General features: G+C 37.9%; 1 protein-coding gene across 1 annotated transcript in view; it reads left to right on the top strand.

Annotated features, from left to right (window-relative positions):
• The first annotated feature begins 982 nt into the window (after nucleotides 1–982).
• Nucleotides 983–23,059, top strand: part of LOC127447323 (carboxy-terminal domain RNA polymerase II polypeptide A small phosphatase 1-like) — a 55,667-nt gene continuing 33,590 nt past the window's right edge. The window contains exon 1 of the mRNA XM_051709113.1: nucleotides 983–1,364. Coding sequence (XP_051565073.1) covers nucleotides 1,289–1,364 — 76 coding nt within the window. The 5' untranslated portion in view covers nucleotides 983–1,288. The remainder of the gene's footprint in view (nucleotides 1,365–23,059) is intronic.

A 23,059-nucleotide genomic window follows, 5' to 3' on the forward strand; every position in this document is an offset into this window, starting at 1 on the left:
CCCCACCTATCTCAGCTCGTGCCAAAAAAAAGTTCGCAAGAAAGTTTTCCGACTTGTCAAAACGTGAAAAGCAGACCAATATGCGCGCATTCATTTGAAAACCATTCCCGATTTGCAACTAATCGTATATATTATATATCGGACATTAGAAAAACGTGTTTTAAGACAAAATTGAGCATTCACTTACAGCGAGGCTAAGAGATCTTTTAAACTTCGTTTGCGTATTGGATTTGGAAGATATTAAAGGGGCAACGTATATTATTTAAATATGACATCTAATGTGTGGGCAGTTTGTACAAATGCTGATTTATTAGCTAGTGTGGGTGAAAGACGAAAATGGTCAAATTGAATACTTTTAGAAGATACATTTGATGGTTTACGTTTGAAGGATAACTGTTAATTTTTTATTTGTTGTTGTACTAAAATAATAATAATAATAATAATAATAATAATAATAATAATAAAAAATAGAACAAAATAGCCAAAAATAAATAAATAAAAATAAATAGCTTTTACCTGTTTAAACTGTGTTTTAATCTAGGTTGTGAATGAGTTTGCTACCTGTTTTATGTTTGAATGTAGACTAACAACCTTCACACATGGCATTTCTAGATTGTAGATGAATGAATGAATAAATAAATGCCTTATTATTCCAGGATGTACAATAATAATAAAACGGTTTTGTTTAACGTTTTACGGACCACAATATGTTTTGTATTAGCCCACTAGTACAACGTCTTGGTTCGCAAGACCACCATCCCTTTGAATTTTTCTTATTTAATGCTGCATGTGAACATGTACTAAAACATATGTTTGAATTACTGTTAAATGTACCAGTTTTCTACCGATTCTTCGAAACACTGGAACAGTTTTCCAAATGTATAAACGTGGGACCTTGTGCGCTTGTGTTGTTTTCTGTCAGAGAATGGCGTTGCTGCTTTAAGGCGAGGGGTGCCTTGAAACCGGCGAGTTCCATGTTTGTATCTTGAAATTGAGAGCCGAGTCGAACTCCATGTTGTGAAAAGTTATCATCTAGAAACTTAACTTTTTATTATTATTTTTATTTCATTTGCTTTTTTCCTTTAACCTATACAAGCATACGCGCCACATTAATCCTCGTTATTATGTCTGTTCTTGAACGGTAAAATTCTTTTGGATTTTTGGGGGCATTTGCAGGGAGGTTTTTTTTTTTTTCTTTTTTCTTTTTTTCTATTCAATAGTAGCCAGCGGAAATATTTTAATACGGAAAACCTTTTTAAATTACACTTTTACTGGCTTTACGGATCTCATGGACCACCCGTCCTCTTCGATCATCACGCAAGTGAGCAGGGATGAAGAAGCGAGTGCCCCTTTACGGGAAAGAGGTGAGTTGGGAGAAAGTTTTGGAGCGGCACATGTCAAACTCCTTTGAGAACTGTTTTGGGCGGCGACCTCTGGATACAAAGTTGCACTCGTTTAAAAAGCCACATTTATTTGCTTTTATTGAAAACATAGTGTTCAAACACGGATTTCCGGACAGCTTTCACTCCAAAAAATTAATGACAGTCGCACCATGCATGAAGATCATGTCCATTCATCTCTTTTGATATATGATACATTGCTGACCCATCGTCACATATAGTTTGGCTTAAGCTTCACATATATGCATGCAATAAATTAGAGTTTTTTTTTTATTTTATTTTTTTTATTAGAGAAACTTTTATTTTTTATGTTGATGAAGTCTCTGAAGTGAAGGGGGCGTGTCCATGATGACACTCTGCACTGACGTTTGAGGAAAGCTTATAATTTCTTGTGTGGCTTTTTGAAGTGCATAAGGAAACCTTACAGAGTCAGCTTGTGTATATGTGTGCAGTTACATATAATGAACGATTTTGAATTTAACAGAGTCCCTCAATAGGTAACAGGTTATCATGGGACAAGATTGCACACTGCAGTCATTGTATGTTAATGGAATCTCCCTTATCAAACTTGTCTATCTTTTATTAGCTTATCTCCTGATATGTCTTTTTTAAATGCTGGCAATGCAGAATGCTTGTTGAAGTAAAGACTCTGGCCAAAAAAAAAAAAAAAAAAAAAAAGTTGCATACTGTAATATTTCATTGGACCACCTTTAGCTTTGATTACAGGGGGCATTCGTTGTGGCATTGTTTCGACAAACTTATGCAACGTCACAAAATTTATTTTCGTCCAGAGTTGCGTACATTTTTGACAGAGATCTTGTATTGATGACAGGAGAGTCGACCACTCCATACAGTCTTCTCCAGCACATCCCAAAGACTTTCAATAGGGTTAAGGTCAGGACTCTGTGGTGGCCAGTTCATGTGAAAATGATTCCTCATGCTCCCTGAACCACTCTTTCACAATTTGAGCACGATGAATCTTGGCATTGTCGTCCTGCAATATACCCATGCCATCAGGGAAGAAAAAAAATCCATTGATGGGATGACCTGGTCATTCAGTACATTCAGGTAGTCAGCTGACTTCATTTTATTGCTGCATAACGTTGCTCAGCCTAGACCTGACCAATTGAAGCAACCCCAGATCATAACACTGCCTCCAGAGGCTTGTACAGTGGGGACTATGCATGATGGGTGCATCGCTTCATGCACTTCCCCTGACTCGCCCATCGCTTTGAAATAGGGTCAGTCTGGACTCATCAGACAACATTACCTTTTTCCATTGCTCCACAGTCCAATCTTTATGCTCTCTAGCAAATTGAGCTTGTTTTTTCCGATTAGCCTCACTAACAAATGGCTTTTTTTGTGGCCACACAGCTGTTTAGCCCCAATCCTGCAAGTTCTCGTTACATTGTGCATGTGGAAATGCTCTTACTTTCACTGTTAAACATAGCCGTGAGTTCTACTGTCGATTTTTTACGATGTGACTTCACTAAAAGTTTTAGTGATCTCCGATCACGATTATTCAAGATTTTTTTCCAACCACATTTCTTCCACGAAGCTGACGGTTCACCACTTTCCTTCTAGGTTTTATGCATTGGACAGTTCTTAACCCAATTCCAGTGATCTTTTCCACGACCACGGGATAAGTCTTCTGACATGGTTGTTTGAGAAATGAGAAGCTACACACTGCATTAGTTACAGTTAAAAGAATTGTTGCCAGCTGAAACATATTAATCACTGCAATAATAATCCAATCATAGGCTCTTAAGTATCTGCTTATTTAAATCCAAACGGCGACTTTTTTTTGGCCAGGCAGTGTATGTAAATTGTGTTAAGCTGGTATAGTTTTGTAGTCCACGTGAAAGTAAAACTGATGCACTACACCGTTATTTACTCTACCTTTAAAGTTTGGACACATTAGACTGAATTTAACTTACTTTTTGTGATCTTAAAAAATTTTAATTTAAAGGCTTAACCTTGAATGCTTGAAATCAGCTTTGTAGACTAATATAAATTGTGCTTACATATGGATTTCTTTACTATACTAACATTTTCATATTTATTTTTTTTTTTTTTAATGAATGAGTTGGGCTGGATATTGCAGGGAAAGCAGTCAACAAGTGTCCATCATATTTGGGAACTCTTTCAGTGTTGTTTTAAAGGAATTTTCCAGGTTCAACACAAGTTAAGCTCAGTCGATAGCATTTGTGGCACAATGTTGATTACCACAAATATTTATTCCAGCTCGTCCCTCATTTTCTTTAAAAAAGCAAAAATCTGGGTTACAGTAAGGCTCTTACAATGGAAGTGAATGGGGCCAATCTGTAAACAAAAGTATTGCCACAAAATATAAATAATATGCCTTTTAACATGATTTTAGTGTGATAATATTGCTTGCCAACCTTTTCTGTGTAAAGTTATAGCCAGTTTTACAACTTCGTTGCCATGACGACATAACTTGTAACCCTAAAACAACGATTTAAACGTTACAGCTAAAATTTAAAATAGTTTTAACTGAAGAATGAATGTAAGTGCTTTTATAAAATTGTAAGCTTCACATTTCTGATTAAACTCTTCAAAAATTGGCCCCATTCACTTCCATTGTAAGTGCCGCACTATACTTTACTGTTACTGGGTGGCCCAGACACAGAGACTACAAGAGTGCAAATTGAATGAAATCCCAGATGCAGTGTGTTGTGCTACTCCAATCCCAATCAATAATTACCAGAAGAAAAAAAAAGTGGAATACGGGACTTTTAATTATAAAGAAGCCCGAAATACACATGGGACTCTTATTTTAAAATGTCTGTGCTCCCAATTGTGAACACACTGATGGCTGATTCGCTAAGAAAACGAATCTGATTCAAACTGCTAACCTGAGCTCTTGAGTTCAAACCCTCCCTGCGTCCGATTCTGGACATACTTCATCGGGGACGTGGGCGTTGTCTCGTGACCCACATTATGACGTAAAAACAACAACCGCGAAAACTATCTGCTCTGGTTTTGTTAAACAAGCACCATTTAAGCACAAGGAACAATTATCTTGGTATATGGAGCACTTGCTGTTGAGAAGAGCTGTCTGACTCGCGATTCACTGCCGTTCTTTTAAATCCAGCGTTTTGAAAGTGACGTCGCCTCAGCTCCTGAGGGATTATGGGATTGTTAAGTGTCCATTCGATCCGCACTTCAGAATCTCACCGGAAATAGTGTCATCTGGGTACTTCTCGCTTACTGCTTCATGAATACTGTGGATTCGGACATACTACTTCATTGGCATACTGTTTTTGGCATACTATATAGTAGTGAAGTATGGATATTTGGACGCAGCGCAGCGCCTCCGTTCTTTCGGGTGATTCATGAAAAAGACCCGGTTCAAAAGAGTCATTTGGTCACGACTCTCTCGCACTGGGTAAAGTGACTCGAGACACACTGGTGGTGCGCGCTCTAAAGATGTATTCAATAACTCACAAAATGATATCTGACAAAATTGCATATGAACGCGCACAACCTGAGTGCGACTAGATTTTAAATTATTGTCCCAATCAATTATTTTTGGTCGCATTTATGACCAATTTAGTCGCAGTCTGGAGCCCTGGTTTACACACTGCACAGCTATCACGTACCAGTTGGCTACCGTTACAGTAACGCAGATTGATGATGGAAAAGCATCAGGGTTTGATAGAATCTGAAAGAGTCTGAAACCAGACCAACACTGCGGGGGAAGCCGGGAACAATCGCACTCTGTTTCGGACTGCGGCAAACAGGCCCAGTGTGAAAACCACCTGAAGGAGAAAGCGCACCAGGTTTAAAAATAAATGCCCCAAACGAGCCAGGTGTGAAAACACCCTAAGAAGCATCCAAATTGGATACATCTTTAGGTTGGTTGAGAGATGACCATAGTGTGCAGAGCTGTAATCTAGTCACTGCATAATGCATACTTTTTGTTTTGACTTTACTATCATACTAAAATGTGGAAAATGGGAATAATAAAGAATGAATAGATGTGTCCAAACTTTCGACTAGCATTGTAGGCCTGTACGGAAGGTGATACGATCTTTATATATTAGTAGTCAGACAAGCCACTGTTTGTTTACTGGTTAAAGGTGATTTCTTGGGAAATGTTTTGACTTCTCAGCAACTTCTTGGGAATAGAAAAGTCTTTGCTCGTTCAATGTCTTTGCTCGTCTTTGAGTTTTGAATTAATAATTTTTTATGTCACTATAAAGTAGGGCTGAAACGATTAGTTGACGTTATCGACAACGTCGACAATAAAAAATTGTTGACAAATTTAGTTGTCGAGTTGTCGTTTGATGTCATTTAACATAACATGAGATCATATGAAACTAATGATGGCGCGCGAGAGCAGCACTGCATTTCACGCCTGACTGAGGAGAGGAAGAAAACACAGCTCACAGTCCATACACACTCTAAACTTTCCAAACAGCTTCAGGTGATATAGATTGCAAAATATGAGGGAATAATAAAAAACGACAAAATAAGTAAATACAGAAGCACTCTCGTTGTGGAATAAGCATAGCCGGAGCTGCCGCTCCGCTTAAGCAAAACTTGCGTGTTGAGTGTCTTTAAAGGAAACACCCCGGTGTTAGATCTTTAATGCAGTTATATTTAATTCATATATTTTAATATAATGTGCATTTCTTATCGTGAAGAAAATTGACAATACACAGCTTCATTAAAAAGAGAGAGGTTTTTTTGTTAGTTAAAGGTGGATTGAAGTGAACAGAAAGGTGAGAGAGGGTAGTCTTCGCCCCATTATACACTGCAACAAAATATGTTTTTGATTTGTTTTTGTTTTGGCTTGTTTTCCAATATAAATATCTAAAACTCCTTTAAGACAATGTACATTTTCTTTAGCAGCTATACTGCAGAAGAAAAAATTGTTAACTGAGAATGATAATATTAAATATAATATTAAAAATACAAATATTTTTAAATATCTAAAATCCTTAAAAAAAAGATGCATTCACTTGAGAAACAGCATATAAATATTTAGACTTGCTTTTAGAGAATAGAACTTGAATATAAGTATATTTTGTCTTTACTGCAATTGCAGAAGTATAATCACACTTATATACAAAATACACTTATATTTGTCTCTTAAAGGAATTCTAAATATTTTATACGTTGCTTCTCAGGTAAATGTATCTTTTTACAATTTTAAATGGAAAATAAGACAAAAACACTTGATAACAATATGATTTTTTGCAGTGAATTTTTTACTGAATTAAACTGAATAAGAAGTATTTTTTTCCCTTTAATTCAGTGAATGTCATTTACAGGTATTTTTAAAAGATGATTTTGTCCTCTTTATTGTTAGCAAGCATGTGTAATACAACCTTTTAACTCGGGGCACAAGCTGAATAGTCAGTTAAGAGCTAATGATTAATCGTTGCAATAATCGGCCAAATAGTCGAATAATCGTCTTAATAATCGTTAGATTAGTCGATTATCAAAATAATAGTTAGTTGCAGCCCTATTATAAAGTTGCTTATCTGCTGTCTGTGATCGTAAATTCTCAATTTCTCAATTTTATGTTTTGAAAGTTTTTCAGATCTTGGGAACATGACCTCCACATTACTAATCATATCTAGCCATCGCTCCTTTTTTAACACACATTGCTCTCTAGTCAGCATCTGTCATTGAAAAACGGTCAATTACCAATTGATGATGTATATAAAAACTACTACAAATAACTATAATAACTATACTATTACTACTAATAAATAAATTTTATTAGATAACATTTTAGTTTCTTTATACTAGTGGTTGACCAATATGTTTGTTTTTGTTTTTTAATGGCATATGCCAATCTCTAGAGAGTGTGTGGCTAGTGACTGATATCATGGTGATGTACACTTACTGAGCAATTTATTAGGAACACCTGTTCATCTACATATTCATGCGATTATCTAATCAGCCAATCGTGTGGCAGCAGTGTAGTGCATAAAATCATGCAGATATGGATCAGGAGCTTCAGTTAATGTTCAACCATCAGAATAGGGAAAAAAATGTGATCGCAGTGATTTTGACCGTGGCATGATTGTTGGTGTCAGACAGGCTAGTTTGAGTATTTCTAGAACTGCAGATCTCCTGGGATTTTCACGCACAACAATTTTCTAGAGTTTACTTAGAATGGTATCAAAAACATCCAGTGAGCAACAGTTCGGCGGACAGAAACGTCTTGTTGACGTTTTGTTGATGAGAGAGGTCAACAGAGAATGGCCAGACTGGTTTGAGCTGACAGAAAGGCTACGGTAACTCAGATAACCACTCTGTACAATTGATGTGAGCAGAATGGCATCTCAGAATGCACAACACATCAAACCTTGAGGAGGATGGGCTACAACAGCAAAAGACCATGATGGGCACTTTATTAGGGCCATAGTGTTCCTAATAAAGTGCTCAGTGAGTGTATATTTATAATGTTGATGCATATTTAGCTATTTAATGATTATTAACAAATAAGATGTACACTATTTTTCTGTAATTTTGTAACTGGCCATTAAGTGGTATGACCATTTTTGTTAATCGGCTAATCAGTTATTGGTTATTGGCCCATGTTGATAATCTCAAAATGGCATCAGCCTACCCAATATCAATCCATCCCTACTTTAAAGCAACATTTGATATCATTAGTATTTATTGACATATCTAAAGAAATTCCTCTGTGCTATTAAAAGGATTATGACAAGTAGTTCTGCTTTAGTTTTGTTTTCATTTATGCCAACGTTTTGCATATTATTTTAAGCTTTGCACAGTTTTTCCATTTTTATGTTTTGCAAATAAAAATATTTTAGAAACATTCTAAATGCTTTTTAATGAACACAACTATGCTTTCTGAATGATGGTGACTACAGTGAGAGCCTGGGGAGGATCTGTTCAGTTCCAGCCATAGCAGTCGGCCTCACTGCTTATTTTTCCAACCACTGTGTTTTTCACCAGTACTCCTTTTTCCTCTCTTGTGCACACATACATGAAGATGGTTTATAGGCTTGTTTGACATTTGAAGACAACCACTCCCTGTAGCAGGTTCAGTACAGGGCATGGAACCCTTTTCATTTGTCTGAGCGTTTACTTAGATTTTAATACATATATACATAAATACATATAATCATTTAGACGATTTAGGACGTTTTCCAAATCAGAGGTCGAACGATAGTGGGTTTTACCGATACGATAACTTTATTAATCGACAGCTAGTTTTTAAAATCTATAATATGAATGAAAACTTTTCACTCAATGTAAAATAGTGCTTTTTAACAAAATGAACATGCCCCCATGCTGATTACTTTGTAACAGATTTGACATTGTGCTTTCCCTTGCGATACTTCAATAAAGTACTCTCACATTGATACCGTCTTCAAAGCCTTTGCCATCTGAAATATTCATATTAATTACAATCGGTGCAGATTAATCAGTAAAACCAATATAGGTTCCAAACTGCAATTCTGCTCCCTTGAAAGGCACTCCAGGAAGAGGACGCTACTCGAAGGGTCGTTCCAAACGTAAGAAAATTTTTTTCACAAATGACGTTTCCACGAGACTGTTAGCGACGGGTACATTTGTTCAGTAATGCCATGCTCCCTTTAGAGTGCCCACATCAAGAGCTCTGTCCTTCCGAGTGAGTGGAGCATAGGGATGATTACTTTCGATTGGAATGTGCCCTTAGAAATGCAACTTAAAGTGATAGTTCACCCAAAAATGACAATCCTTTCATAATTTATTTACCCTCATGTCTAAACCCGCATTACTTTTTTTCTTCTGTGAAAGAAACACATATGTTAAGGAAAATATTACCCTAAAGGCCAAAGTATACTTTGGTTGTCTGCGTTTCTGATTGCTCCGCACCCAGTATGTTTCTCATTCATCTTCATTTGACTTAAGAAAACTGTTGCCAAATCACCAAATTCTTTGTTAAATTAATATAAAAGTGCCAGTTTACAAAACATGGCCAGTTTATTTCCTAATATCTATGTACAATGCAAAGCCATACGCATATAAGACCATAATGGGTCCCTATTTTTGTGGTTAGGTCAATGTAGCTAGAGGTAGCTATTTATTCTAAAAATAAATAATAGTACTTACAGTTGAAGTCAGAAGTTTACATACACTTATGTTGAAGTCATCAAAACTCATTTTTTAACCACTCCACAGATTTAATTTTAGCAAACTATAGTTTTGGCAAGTCATTTAAGACATCTACTTTGTGCATGACACAAGTAATTTTTCCAACAATTGTTTACAGACAGATTGTTTCACTTTTAATTGACTATATCACAATTCCAGTGGGTCTGATGTTTATTTACACTAAGTTAACTGTGCCTTTAAGCAGCTTGGAAAATTCCAGAAAATGATGTCAAGCCTTTAGGCAATTAGCCAATTTTCTTCTGATAGGAGGTGTACTGAATTGGAGGTGTACCTGTGGATGTATTTTAAGGCCTACCTTCAATCTCAGTGCCTCTTTGCTTGACGACATGGGAAAATCTAAAGAAATCAGTCAAGACCTCAGAAAAAAAATGTGTGGACCTCCACAAGTCTGACTCATCCTTGGGAGCAATTTCCAAACACCTGAAGGTACCATGTTCATCTGTACAAACAATAGTACGCAAGTATAAACACCATGGTACCACGCAGCCATCATACCACTCAGGAAGGAGGCACATTTTGTCTCCTAGAGATGAACATAGTTTGGTGCGAAAAGTGCAAATCAATCCCAGAACAACAGAAAAGGACCTTGTGAAGATGCTGGAGGAAACAGGTAGACAAGTATCTATATCCACAGTAAAAAGAGTCCTATAAATATATAACCTGAAAGGCTGCTAGCAAGGAAGAAGCCACTGCTCCAAAACCACCATAAAAAAGACAGACTACAGTTTGCAAGTGGACATGGGGACAAAGATCTTACTTTTTGGAGAAATGTCCTCTGGTCTAATGAAACAAAAATTTAACTGTTTGGCCATAATGACCATTGTTATGTTTGGAGGAAAAACGGTGAGGCTTGCAAGCTGAAGAATACCATCCCAACCGTGAAGCATGGGGGTGGCAGTGTTGGGCCTCATGTATTCAGATAGAAGACAAAGGCAGGCCTAACAGTCAAAAACATTCCTCAAGCCCCCTCCTTCTAAGTCGTAAATTGTACTGACAAAAATCGCGCCAAAATCAAACAAAGGGAGTCCAAAACAGACTACAGATTCATGAAGCCTTGCCCACTAAAGGATCGAGCACTCAACTCCTATTGGATGAGGCACACAACAGAACGTCCCTCAAACATGACATCATCAGGACTTCAAATAATTCTGAAATGCTTCCAAAGTGGCTTCCAGCGACTTAGTTCACCGAATACGGATGTAGCTTTTTGCTGCTCTCCGGTGCAGCCTCGTGGCATAAGGAAGTAATGTCCGACTTGAAACTGTAGCCATACAATCTCCATCTCGCTGGACGAGTTGAGATTACTCTGTGTTCAACCGAACACTCTAACGGATCCGAAGGAGACCGCCGAGCAATTCGCATCTTCATCCGTTGGCCTACAGAAGTGAAGAGATTAAAGATTTCTCTTCCATCTTCAATCAAGTCGACATTTCTGAGTTCTCCGCCAGCCCGCTGAGAATCAACAGCCGTACCGGCCGCCGACAATCAACAGCCGTACCGCCCGCCGACAATCAACAGCCGTACCGCCCGCCGACAGCGCGAGGAAACGGCTCTCGTCATCACACGAGCCTCAAGGAACCGGGTCAAAGTTAAAGGACGGAGGAAAACACATTCTACCTGTGTCCTCATGCGATTCAAGTAAGAGGTTACGTCTGGGCAGAGATAGAATATTATAGCGTGTTATTCTTGTGTTTCAAGGTTTTTGCTTGTACAGTTTACGGACCGCCATGTCCGCTCATTATTAATACTCAGGGTATTAATTATCACGAATTTGTTTTGCTGTATTGTGGTCCAACCAAATTGGACTGTTGTGCATTTTCGCCATCGCGGGTGAGACAGCAACTGAGTTCATCCATTAAAGAGTCAAATAACAAGGGACTTTTACGAGCCCCGCTCGTAAAACCGCGTCTCTGAGTGATGAACACGGCTGCTTTATCTCCAGCTATCGCGAAATCAGCTTTCGGGCTGTCACTGAATAATCTCTCTCTCTCTCTCTCTCTCTCTCTCTCTCACTAACCACACTGACACACACACACACACACACACACTGTCACACACACACCTTGTGTTATAGAATTATTTTTATTTCCATATCTAATCATATCACTGTTTAGTTTGTAGTTGTAAGTCAGAAGTTTATTGACTGCATTGTATTAATGATTAATTGATATTACTGCATAAATAAACTTTTGTTTATATTACAAAGAGAAGTGTTTTGGTTTGTTTTGCATACGCCTGTGTCATGCTGACGGGATGTCAGTGCTCGGATTCAAACCTTCATTCATTGTTTTTTTTTCCCCCGAAAATCGATATTCTTCGGATGTCGATTTTCCTAAGAAAACAATCTAATATTGAGACTGTTTTAATATTCGGTTATTAGTCCCTGATTCCAGGGTGGTGCCCCGTCAATGTTAATCCTTATTAATATTCTATTGATTTTTGATAATTGATAATTATCTTTGATTGAATTTGAATGATCAATAAGCTAGTGTTAATTGTAATTAATGTTTCATCGATGTTAACAATTAACGATTATCTTTGATAAGTGTTGATTTTAAAGGATTAAAAAAATTTCTCATCAATGTTCTATTGATTTTTGTAATTAATAATTATCTTTGATAATTATTAATTATTGCTAATAACCAAACTTGCTCCTAAACGTAGCACACTACATTTACTGGAGTCCCATATGAGGTTTTAATGAGTTAGATCCAATTAATTAATTTAAATATTGATTAATAACTACAGAAATAATTACCAATTATTTCTGATAGTAACACTGATCTAAACAACCAGTAAAGCCCTACAGCAGCATCATATTGTAGGGGTGCTTTGCTGCAGGAGGGACTGGTGCACTTCACAAAATAGTTGGCATCATGGGGAAGGAAAATTATGTGAATATATTGAATCAATATCTCAAGATGTCAGCCAGGAAGTTAAAGCTCAGTCGTAAATGGGTCTTCCAAATGGACAACGACCCCAAGCATACCTCAAGCAAAAGACTTAAGGACAACAAAGTCAAGGTATTGGGGTGGCCATCATAAATCCCTGACCTCAGTCCGATAGAAAATGTGTGGGCAGAACTGAAAAGCATGTGCGAGCGAGGAGGCCTACAAACCTGACACAATTACACCAGTTCTGTCTAGAGGAATGGGCCAAAATTCCAGAAACTTATTGTGAAAAGCTTGTGGAAAGCTACCCAAAACGTTTGACACAAGTTAAACAATTTAAAGGCAATGCTACCAAATACTATCAAAGTGTATGCAAACTTCTGACCCATTGGGAATGTGATTAAAGAAATAAAAGCTGAAGTAAATAATTCTCTCTACTATTATTCTGACATTTCACATTCTTAAAATAAAGTAGTGATCCTAACTGACCTAAGACAGGGAATGTTTTCTATGATTAAATGTCAGGAATTGTGAAAAACTGAGTTTAAATATATTTGTCTAAGGTGTATGTAAACTTCTGACTTCAACTATATGCAGTTGTAGCCTGACACTTTAAAAACATCAATACACAAAAGTATAATTTATTTCACCTAAAAGGTTAGCCTATTTAATATAGGGCTGGGTGATACATCGAATACCCACGATATAATTGCGATGATTTTGCTGATGATATAAAATTCAACAATATTGTGAATATTGCGATGATTTTAATTAGCCTTTTATTTGGCCATTAAGTTTCACAGAGTGCATCAGTAGACTAATTTCACGATCCTTCGCTGTTAATTAATCAAAATAACATCAAAATGGAGTTATGATCATATTTGATTATTTAACTACCAAAGGATGTGATGAAAGACAGATAAAAATGGTCTGTGTGCGCTTCAGAATGAACTGGCGACGCACTGATCTGTGTGCACACGTGGGGGTTGTGGGGCTCATGGGCTCGTGTTTTTAGGGCAGTCATCTGCATTGTGAAGTACCGCTGGTTCAAGCATTCGCACAATTCCAAACATTAGTAACCACTAAAAAGTTATTGTACAAATCTACAAATGCGGAACAGTAAAGGAGAGTTTGACAGCGGTTCACAAGATGCTAAACTCATAACTGTCAAACAAACACATGCACTTTCCATTTCATAATAAAAGCTGCTGGTGAAGGTGAAATAAACTCGACAGCACTTGCAGTGTAAAAATAAAAACCCCAGTTTAAGGTGATGTAAATAGGACAGAAATATATTAATTTATCTTTAACAAATCTTATCCTGAAAATAATAATATTTCAGTATTATATTATAATAATACACTTGACTGGGTTCCACAGTAATAATTTAGTACTATGCAATATTCATCTGATTTCCCAAAAATAAGTGAGTTAATTTTTGCACACCTTGTTCATTCACAAAGAAAAATGTTTTAGTAAAATAAATGTAAGTATAAACATGCAAATCAATGAAAATGATTACATTTTACTCTCCCTTGTGTTAATTTAGTTAAAAACTGTGGGATGCCGTCATCCCGTCATCATTTTTAAATAGAGTTTTATTTAATGCCTTTGAAATATTAATTCCATATGGCTACAATGGCTGTTTAGATGAAATGATGGTTCCTCTGATTTTTATTTTTTTATTTTATTTATTTATTTTTTTTAGGATTTTCTCCCAATTTGAAATGCCCAATTCCCAATGTACTTTTAAGTCCTCGTGGTTGTGTAGTGATTCACCTCAGTCTGGGTGGAGGGGGACAAATCCCAGTTGCCTCCACATCTGAGACTGTCAACCTGCGCATCTTATTATGTGGCTTGTTGAGCGCGTTGCCATGGAGACATAGCGCGTGTGGAGGCTTCATGCCATCCACTGCGGCAACCACATTCTACTCACCACGCGCCCCACTGAGAACAAACCACATTATAGCGATCACAAGGAGGTTACCCCATGTGACTCTACCCTCCCTAGCAACCAGGCCAATTTGGTTGCTTAGGAGGCCTGGCTGGAGTCACTCAGCACACCCTGGGATTCGAACTAGTGATCTCCAGGGGTGGTAGCCAGCGTCTTTTACTACTGAGCTACCCAGGTCCCGGTTCCTCTGATTTAAAAAATTTATAGAATATCGTCAATTTGCTGAAAAATATCGAGATATAATTTCTGAAGCCATATCGCCCAGCCCTTATTTAAAATGATACTAACGTTTTTGTCAAAATACCTCATTACTACTGTAAAATCATAATACATTTTAGTAAGGGAGGGCGATTATGTGTAAAGCAAGATAACTGCACCTTCTAAAGGACTGTTGTTGAATTACTAGATCGATTTGGCAAAGAGAATGAGAATGTTTTCCCATCACCACAACATTAATGTGGAAAAATGTAAATAATAATATCCATATTTGGGGTGCAAATATCGATACAATATCACGAGGAAAAATATCATGATACTTTAACATATAGATTTTTTTCCCCACCTCTAATGCGTGACAGTACTCAACCCAGATTTTCTCGACCCTGCGGAGTGGTCCTCATCTGTGCGTAGAAAAATAAAGAAAATAATACTGGTTTGGAACTTATGAGTGTAAAGTAAACTCACCAAAAAAGAAACATCCTCTCACATTCAACTGCTTTTATTTTCAGCAGACTTAACGTGTAAATATTTGTATGAACATAAAAAGATTCAACAACTAAGACATAAACTGAACAAGTTTCACAGACGTGTGACTAACAGAAATGGAGTAATGTGTCCCTGAACAAAGGTGGGGGGGTGTCAAAAAAATGTAACAGTCAGTATCTGGTGTGGCCACCAGCTGTATTAAGTACTGCAGTGCATCTCCTCCTCATGGACTGCACCAGATTTGCCAGTTCTTGCTGTGAGATGTTACCCCACTCTTCCACCAAGGCACTTGCAAGTTCCCGGATATTTCTGGGGGGAATGGCCCTAGCCCTCACCCTCCGATCCAATAGGTCCCAGACATGCTCAATGGGATTGAGATCCGGGCTCTTCGCTGGCCATGGCAGAACACTGACATTCCTGTCTTGCAGGAAATCACACACAGAATGAGCAGTATGGCTGGTGTCCCACTCCAGAGTATAGACCTCAGTGTAACGATCATTCCTTCGACTATAAATGCGAGTCCGACCATCACCCCTGGTGAGACAAAACCGTGACTTTAAAGTGAAGAGTGAAGAGCACTTTTTGCCAGTCCTGTCTGGTCCAGCGAAGGTGGGTTTGTGCCCATAGGCGACGTTGCCGGTGATGTCTGGTAAGGACCTGCCTTACAACAGGCCTACAAGCCCTCAGTCCAGCCTCTCTCAGCCTATTGCAGACAGTCCGAGCACTGATGGAAGGATTGTGCGTTCCTGGTGTAACTCGGGCAGTTGTTGTTGCCATCCTGTACCTGTCCCGCAGGTGTAATATTCTGATGTACCGATCCTGTGCAGGTGTGGTTACACATAGTCTGCCACTGCGAGGATGATCAGTTGTCCTTCCTGTCTCCCTGTAGGGCTGTCTTAGGCATCTCACAGTACGGACATTGCAATTTATTGCCCTGGCCACATCTGCAGTCCTCATGCCTCCATGCAGCATGCCTAAGGCACGTTCACGCGGATGAAAGGGACCCTGGGCATCATTCATTTGGTGTTTTTCAGAGTCAGTAGAAAGGTCTCTTTAGTGCCCTAAGTTTTTATAACTGTGACCTTAATTGCCTTCCGTCTGTAAGCTGTTAGTGTCTTAACGACTGTTCCACAGGTCCATGTTCATTAATTGTTTATGGTTCATTGAACAAGCATGGAAAACATTGTTTAAACCCTTTACAAAAAAGATCTGTAAAGTTATTTGGATTTTTACAAAATTATCTTTAAAATACAGTGTCCTGAAAAAGGGACGTTTCTTTTTTTGCTGAGTTTATATGATTACATCAAAATTAAAACTCCTGCAGTGGTGAAAGTGATGGCAAGCACACTGGAATATTTATGAGGAAGTGATACGGTTATAAAGGAAACGTACCAAGCCTCTTTTTCTTTTTTTGTGCCTGACCTTAAATTACATTTGTCCTCAAGAATGTTGCAGAACAAGGTAGCTAAATATCAGGTTGCCCAGATGAATGTAAATGAAACAGATTGTTCTGTAAGGAAAGTTATGACGTGCTTGAAAAGGAATCGGGAGCATGTAGCCTAATTAAGAAAGAAATAGGCTTTTTGTATTCATAGTTGTTGCAATTACTTTTTAGGCCTAATTATCACACTTTTATGACAAATGCTTTAGTGTCTTATGTTTATGGAAAGATTAGTTAACATTTTGAAATTATACTTTGTATGGGTGTATCAATGAATGGGAATTTAAAACAATGTCATACTTAAAGGAATGTTCCAGTTTCAATACAAGCTCAATCGACAGCATTTGAGACAAAAAAAAAGCAAAAATCTTGGTTCCTGAGGTACTAATAATGGAAGTGAATGGGGGCCCATTTTTGAACATTAAAATACTCACTGTTTCAAAAGTATAGCCACAAGACATAAAGGATATGCGTGTAAAAATGATTTTAGTGTGATAAAATGCAAAATTAAGCTTTATCATTTAACACAACAAAATTAAGCCGCAACACAATAAAATTAAGCCACAACACAACAAAAAAGCCACAGCAGAACAACATTAAGCCACAACACAATGAAATTAAGCTTTTTCTTTTTTTGATAATTTCATTGTGTTGATTGGTTTAATTTAATTTGTGTTGTGGCTTAATTTCATTGTGTTTTCAGCTTTTATTTGCATTGCAAATTTTTTTGTGTTGTGTACCCCTGGACCATCATAGTCTGGGAACTATACAAAGTTAATTTGAACCACATAAAAGGAGCACAATACTTTCAAGTGCTTTCGATTTGTCATGTACAGTAAACATGACAACACCTACCAACACATGTAAAAATTCTTGTGTCCGTCAGTATGTCTCGTATTTTCATCTGTGTCTTGTTTCTACATGCTGTGACGCTCATGAGGAATTCCTGGATTTTCTGCTTGTCAAATACTACAAATATTCACTAGCAAGTATTCAATACAGAATATTAATCGAGTTGGCAGACCTTCAACTGTTTGGTCACTAATTCAGTATCTAAGTCTAGCATGGCATGATTAAACATTTCAGATATACACTTGCGGCCAAACATTTGGAAAGTACGGATTTTGCTGTTTCAGAAGGAAATTGGTACTTTAATTCAATAAAGTGGCATTCAGCTGATCACAAAGTGTAGTCAGGACATTACTGATGTAAAAAACAGCACCATCACTATTTGAAAAAAATAATTTTTGATCAAATTTATACAGGCCCCATTTCCAGCAGCCATCACCCCAACACCTTATCCTAGAGTAATCATGCTAAATTGCTAATTTGGTACTAGAAAATCAAGTTATATCAAACACAGTTGAAAGCTATTTGGTTCATTAAATGAAGCTTAACATAGTCTTTGTGTTTGTTTTTGAGTTGCCACCGTATGCAGTAGACTGGCATGTCTTAACCCTCTGGGGTCTGAGGGTGGTTTGGGCCCTGGAGAAGTTTTGACATGCCTTGACATTTGTGCTTTTTTCAGTTGCTTAAAAACATATTAATGGCTTAAGTCTGATAATATAATATAATATAATGATATTGTAAAATGCAAATTATTCCTGTGATGTAAAGCTGAATTTTCAGCATCATTACTGCAGTCTTCAGTGTCACATGATCCTTCAGAAATCATTCTGATATGCTGATTTTCTAATATGGGCATATTTACAGCACATTTTACACATTAACACCCGAACAGATATTTGCAAGCACAAGCTTCATTGATGATAATAAGGCAGCATAAACATTAGTTAAAATATAATTTAAACATTCATATTATTTTTATATCATATTACATATCATATATCATACAGCATACAATTTAAATACCTGCTTTAGCTGAAACAACATTTAAATGTAACTAAAACTTGCCTATTAGGACATATTTAAAATTTTAATACTCTGAATCCTGGCTGGCAAGTCTGGAAATAGTCCAACTAGTAAAATATGTACATGTTTATATAAAATAGCATGTCAACTAATATGTAAGTAAAACTAAATGGCTTACTCGTCCGAAATTGTATCCTCGGCTGGATCAAGTCGCTCTTCAAAATGCAAACGTTCATCGTCGGAGTGTCGCTCTTCTTCTGAGGAAAATGTGACCTCTTCGTCACTATCCAGGACCATCTGTAGAGCTTCCTCACCTGTGTAGCGTGCCATCTTACAAACACGCAGGAAAGTGAATGAATCTGATGATGAACTTGATGTTTTTTAAGGCATTGTTGGGGGCGTTTACCATTTGCATTGATCGCCTCAGCACATTACCGTATGAATAGCGCCCTCTGCGCGTGGGTGTGATCACGTTAGCGATAATTATGAGCCAGGAGAAACTGTATATCTCTTTAGTTTCATACAGATTACATTGCAGGAGAATATTTGTTTTAAATTTGAATTGTTTTATTTAAAAGTAGACATTTTAAGCTTTCTTTAGACATATGTTTCATGTTTGTCTGATAAGTATTTGCTGAGTTTCAGATAATTTTTGTGACGTGTTTCAGAAAGATGCTCGCGGAGACAGAGACGCTGAAAGTGCACCCTGTTTATTTTCTTTATTTGACAAAAGCACAAGGTTTTGTTGTTATTGTGAGTGTACACAAATAAAAGTAGACCTTTTATAGTCTCTGATGATGTCTTACACTTATCTGTATGCCCAAAAATGACTGAGTATTTTAAGTTGTTTCTGCTGTTATGAGGAAAAAATCCAGCAGGACACACCAGCGCGTCTGTCGACCCCTGACGGTTAAAGTTAATATTACGTCAAAAATGGCAAAAAAGAAATAGCTTTCTCTAGAAACTCTTCAATCAATCATTGTTTTGAGGAATGAAGGCTATACAGTGCTTGAAATTGCCAAAAAACTGAAGATTTCATACAAAGGTGTACACTACAGTCTTCAAAGTCAAAGGACAACTGGCTCTAAAAAGGACAGAAAGAGATGTGGAAGGCTAGATGTACAACTAAACAAGAGGATAAGTATATCATCGTCTCTAATTTGAGAAATAAACGCCTCACATGTCCTCAGCTGACAGCTTCATTGAATTCTACACGCTCAACACCAGTTTCATGTACAGCAGTAAGGAGAAGACTCGGGGTGCAGGCCTTATGGGAAGAATTACAAAGAAACAGCCACTTTTGAAACAGAAAAACAAAAAGAAAAGTTTAGAGTGGGCAAAGAAACACAGACATTGGACAACTGATAATAGGAAAAGAGTGTTATGGATCTTAACCCCATTGAGCTTTTGTGGGATCAGCTAGACTGTAAGGTGCGTGAGAAGTGCCCGACAAAATATAATCTAAACATTCATATTATTTTTATATCATATTTATATATATATATATATATATATATATATATATATATATATATATATATATATATACACACAGTACTGTGCAAAAGTCTTAGGCAAAGATGTTTCACAAAAGCATTTGTCTTAAGATGGTTGTTTATATCTTCAGCTTTAGTGTGTCAATAGGAAATTTAAATGTTAGACTTCCAAACATTACTTTTGCAAATAGAAAAGATAAGAATAGAAGAACAGGGAGCCCTGCAACAGATGTCATGGCCCCTGAACAAAGCCCCCCACTGAACATCGTGTCAGTCTGAGATTACATAAAGAAACAGAAGCGATTGAGACATCCTATCTGACAACAACCAGAAAAATTGTGTCCAGGTGTACCTAGGAGAATTGGTGCTGTTTTATAGGCAAAGGTGGTCAAACCGAATATTGATTTTAGCTTTTTTATGTTTACTGGACTTTGTATGACATTAAGTGATAAACGAAAACTATTTATGTCATTGTTTTTGAAGACATCCTCACTATGCAACATTTTTCACAAGTGCCTAAAACATTTGCACAGTACTGTATATATATATATATATATATACACTATATGGCCAAACGTTTGTGGACACCATATGTGCTTGATGAACATTTGATTTCAAAACCTTAGGCATCAATTTCCCCCTTTGCTGTAATAACAGCTTCCACTCTATTGGGAAGGCTCTCCACTATACTGTATGTAGTAACATGGCTGCAGGGATTTGCTCTCATTCAGACACAAGGCTATCAGTGAGGTCAGGAACTGATGTTGGTCGATGGGGCCTGACTTACAGTTGCTGTTCCAGTTCACCCCAAAAGTGATCAGTGGGGTTCAGGTCTGGGCTTTGTGCAGGCCAGTCAATTTCTTCCACGCCAGACACAGTAAACCATTTCTTTATGGACCTCACTTTGTTCACAGGGGCGTTGTCATGCTGGAACAGAAAAGGGCCATCCCCAAACAGTTGCCACAAATTTGGAAGCACACAAATCCCAAGCCATTACATAAAGAAATATTTTTCTTTACTGGATTTAATGGAGTAACCAAATTAGTTAATTAGAAGGGGGTGTCCACAAACTTTTGGCCATATAGTGTATATATACACTCACCGGCCACTTTATTAGGTACACCTTTAGGCTACATCTACTTATTCATGCAATTATCTAATCGGTCAATCATGTGGCAGCAGTGTAATGTATAAAATCAGGCAGATATGGGTCAGGAGCTTCAGTTAATGTTCACATCAACCATCAGAATGGGGAAAAGATGTGATTTCAGTGATTTAGACCGTGGCATGATTGTTGGTGCCAGACAGGGTGGTTTGAGTATTTCTGTAACTGCTGATCTCCTGGAATCTTAACGTGCAACAGTTTCTAGAGCAGGGGTCTTCAGCCATTTTCAGGCCATGGACCCCTTGGTGGGTAGAGAGATGGAGTTAGGACCCCCGTTACATATTATATAAAATTGAGTGTTTCGTTTTATGCCTATAAAAACGTGTATGGTAGGCTTCCATAATATCGTATGAACATACTACATGATGTTTACATTTCAAGGCCATTGAAATAATCATTAAATGCTGCCCTGCTGAAAAGCTGGTTTTAGCTGGTCGCCCAGCCTGGTCATAGCTGGTCAGGCTGGTTTTAAAGGGGTTTTGAACACTTTTTTTTTAGCTGGTCAGGCTGGCCTTAGCTGGTCTTAGCTGGTCATGCTGAGGCTGGTCAGGGTGGTCTTAGTTGGTCAGGCTGAGGCTGGTCTTGGCTGGTCAGGCTGGTTTTAGCTATTCTCCCTGCCTGACCAGCTAAAAAGTGTTCAAACCCCCTCTGAAACCAGCTAACCGACCAACTAAAACCAGCCAACCAGCTTGGGTTTGCAACATTTTTGACAAGAAGTGACATTTTTAATTTTCCTTGTAAATCCCTGTGGCAAACCTCCTCCAAAAAGAAAGAAAAAGACTGACAGATAGACAGACAAACAGACATACAGAAAAACAGACAGACCCTGTCCATGCAGAATAAAACCACTTTTATAAGGTTACTAAAATGGAGTCTTCATCTCTTGTGAGTGATCGATTTTATGCATATATTTCAAAATTGCTGTTAATTTCATTGATTAAAAATTTGTAATGAGGAAAACAATGACTGCATGAGTGCGTCTTTAATTATGTTGATTTGAGAGTCATCGTCTTATGTGTGTCGAATGTTAAGGACCACGTATGCCAGCTTGAAAATCTCAGTAGTAACTATTTATTTACACCATGCAAGTAAGCTATTGTTCTGAAAGCAAAACACAACTAATAATAAAAGAAACTGTAGGCTGTCATCTGCTCAAACGCACAGCGCGACCAAAGCAAAGCAGACACGTTTACTCACGCGACCCTCCACTGCAGTGCTGCTAAAGCTGATGTGTGTCGCGCATTGAGCAGCTCGTGATGAGCATGGGTGTGTGAAGGGTTTGTCCGGGCTGCGCGCTTCTGCTGACTAGCGCTGTTTAGTCACACTTTACGATGGACTAAAATTCATACTCCTCTCTCTCGCTGTCGCTCGCGTGCGAGTGAGTGATTATTACAAATGCCAATTGTGGATCAAACAATAATTTGCAGACCCCCTGCAGTACCACCACAGACCCCTTGTTGAAGACCAATGCTCTAGAGTATAAAGAGAATGGTGCGAAAAACAAAAAACATCCAGCAAGCGGCAGTTCTGTGGAAGAAAATGGCTTGTTAATGACAGAGGTCAGAGAGAATTGCCAGACTGGTCCAAGCTGACCGGAAGGTGACAGTAACCCAAGTAAACATGCGTTACCACAGTGCTATGCAGAAAAGCATTTCTGAACGTACAACACGTCGAACATTGAGGCGGATGGGCTACAGCAGCAGAAGACCCCTCTGGGTACACTACTGTCAGCTTAGAACAGGAAACTGAGGCTGCAGTGGACACAGGCTCACCAAAACTGGACAGTAGACAGTTGGAAAAACATCGCCTGGTCTGACAAATCTGGATTTCTGCTGAGGTACACAAATGGTAAGCCCACTGCAGCCTCAGTTTTCTGTTCTTGACTGACAGAAGTGGAACCCAACATGGTCTTCTGCTGTTGTAACCCATCTGCCTCAAGGTTTGACATGTTGTGCATTCTGAGATG

The sequence above is a fragment of the Myxocyprinus asiaticus genome, chromosome 10 (genome assembly GCF_019703515.2).
Source record: "Myxocyprinus asiaticus isolate MX2 ecotype Aquarium Trade chromosome 10, UBuf_Myxa_2, whole genome shotgun sequence".
Taxonomy (NCBI): domain Eukaryota; kingdom Metazoa; phylum Chordata; class Actinopteri; order Cypriniformes; family Catostomidae; genus Myxocyprinus; species Myxocyprinus asiaticus.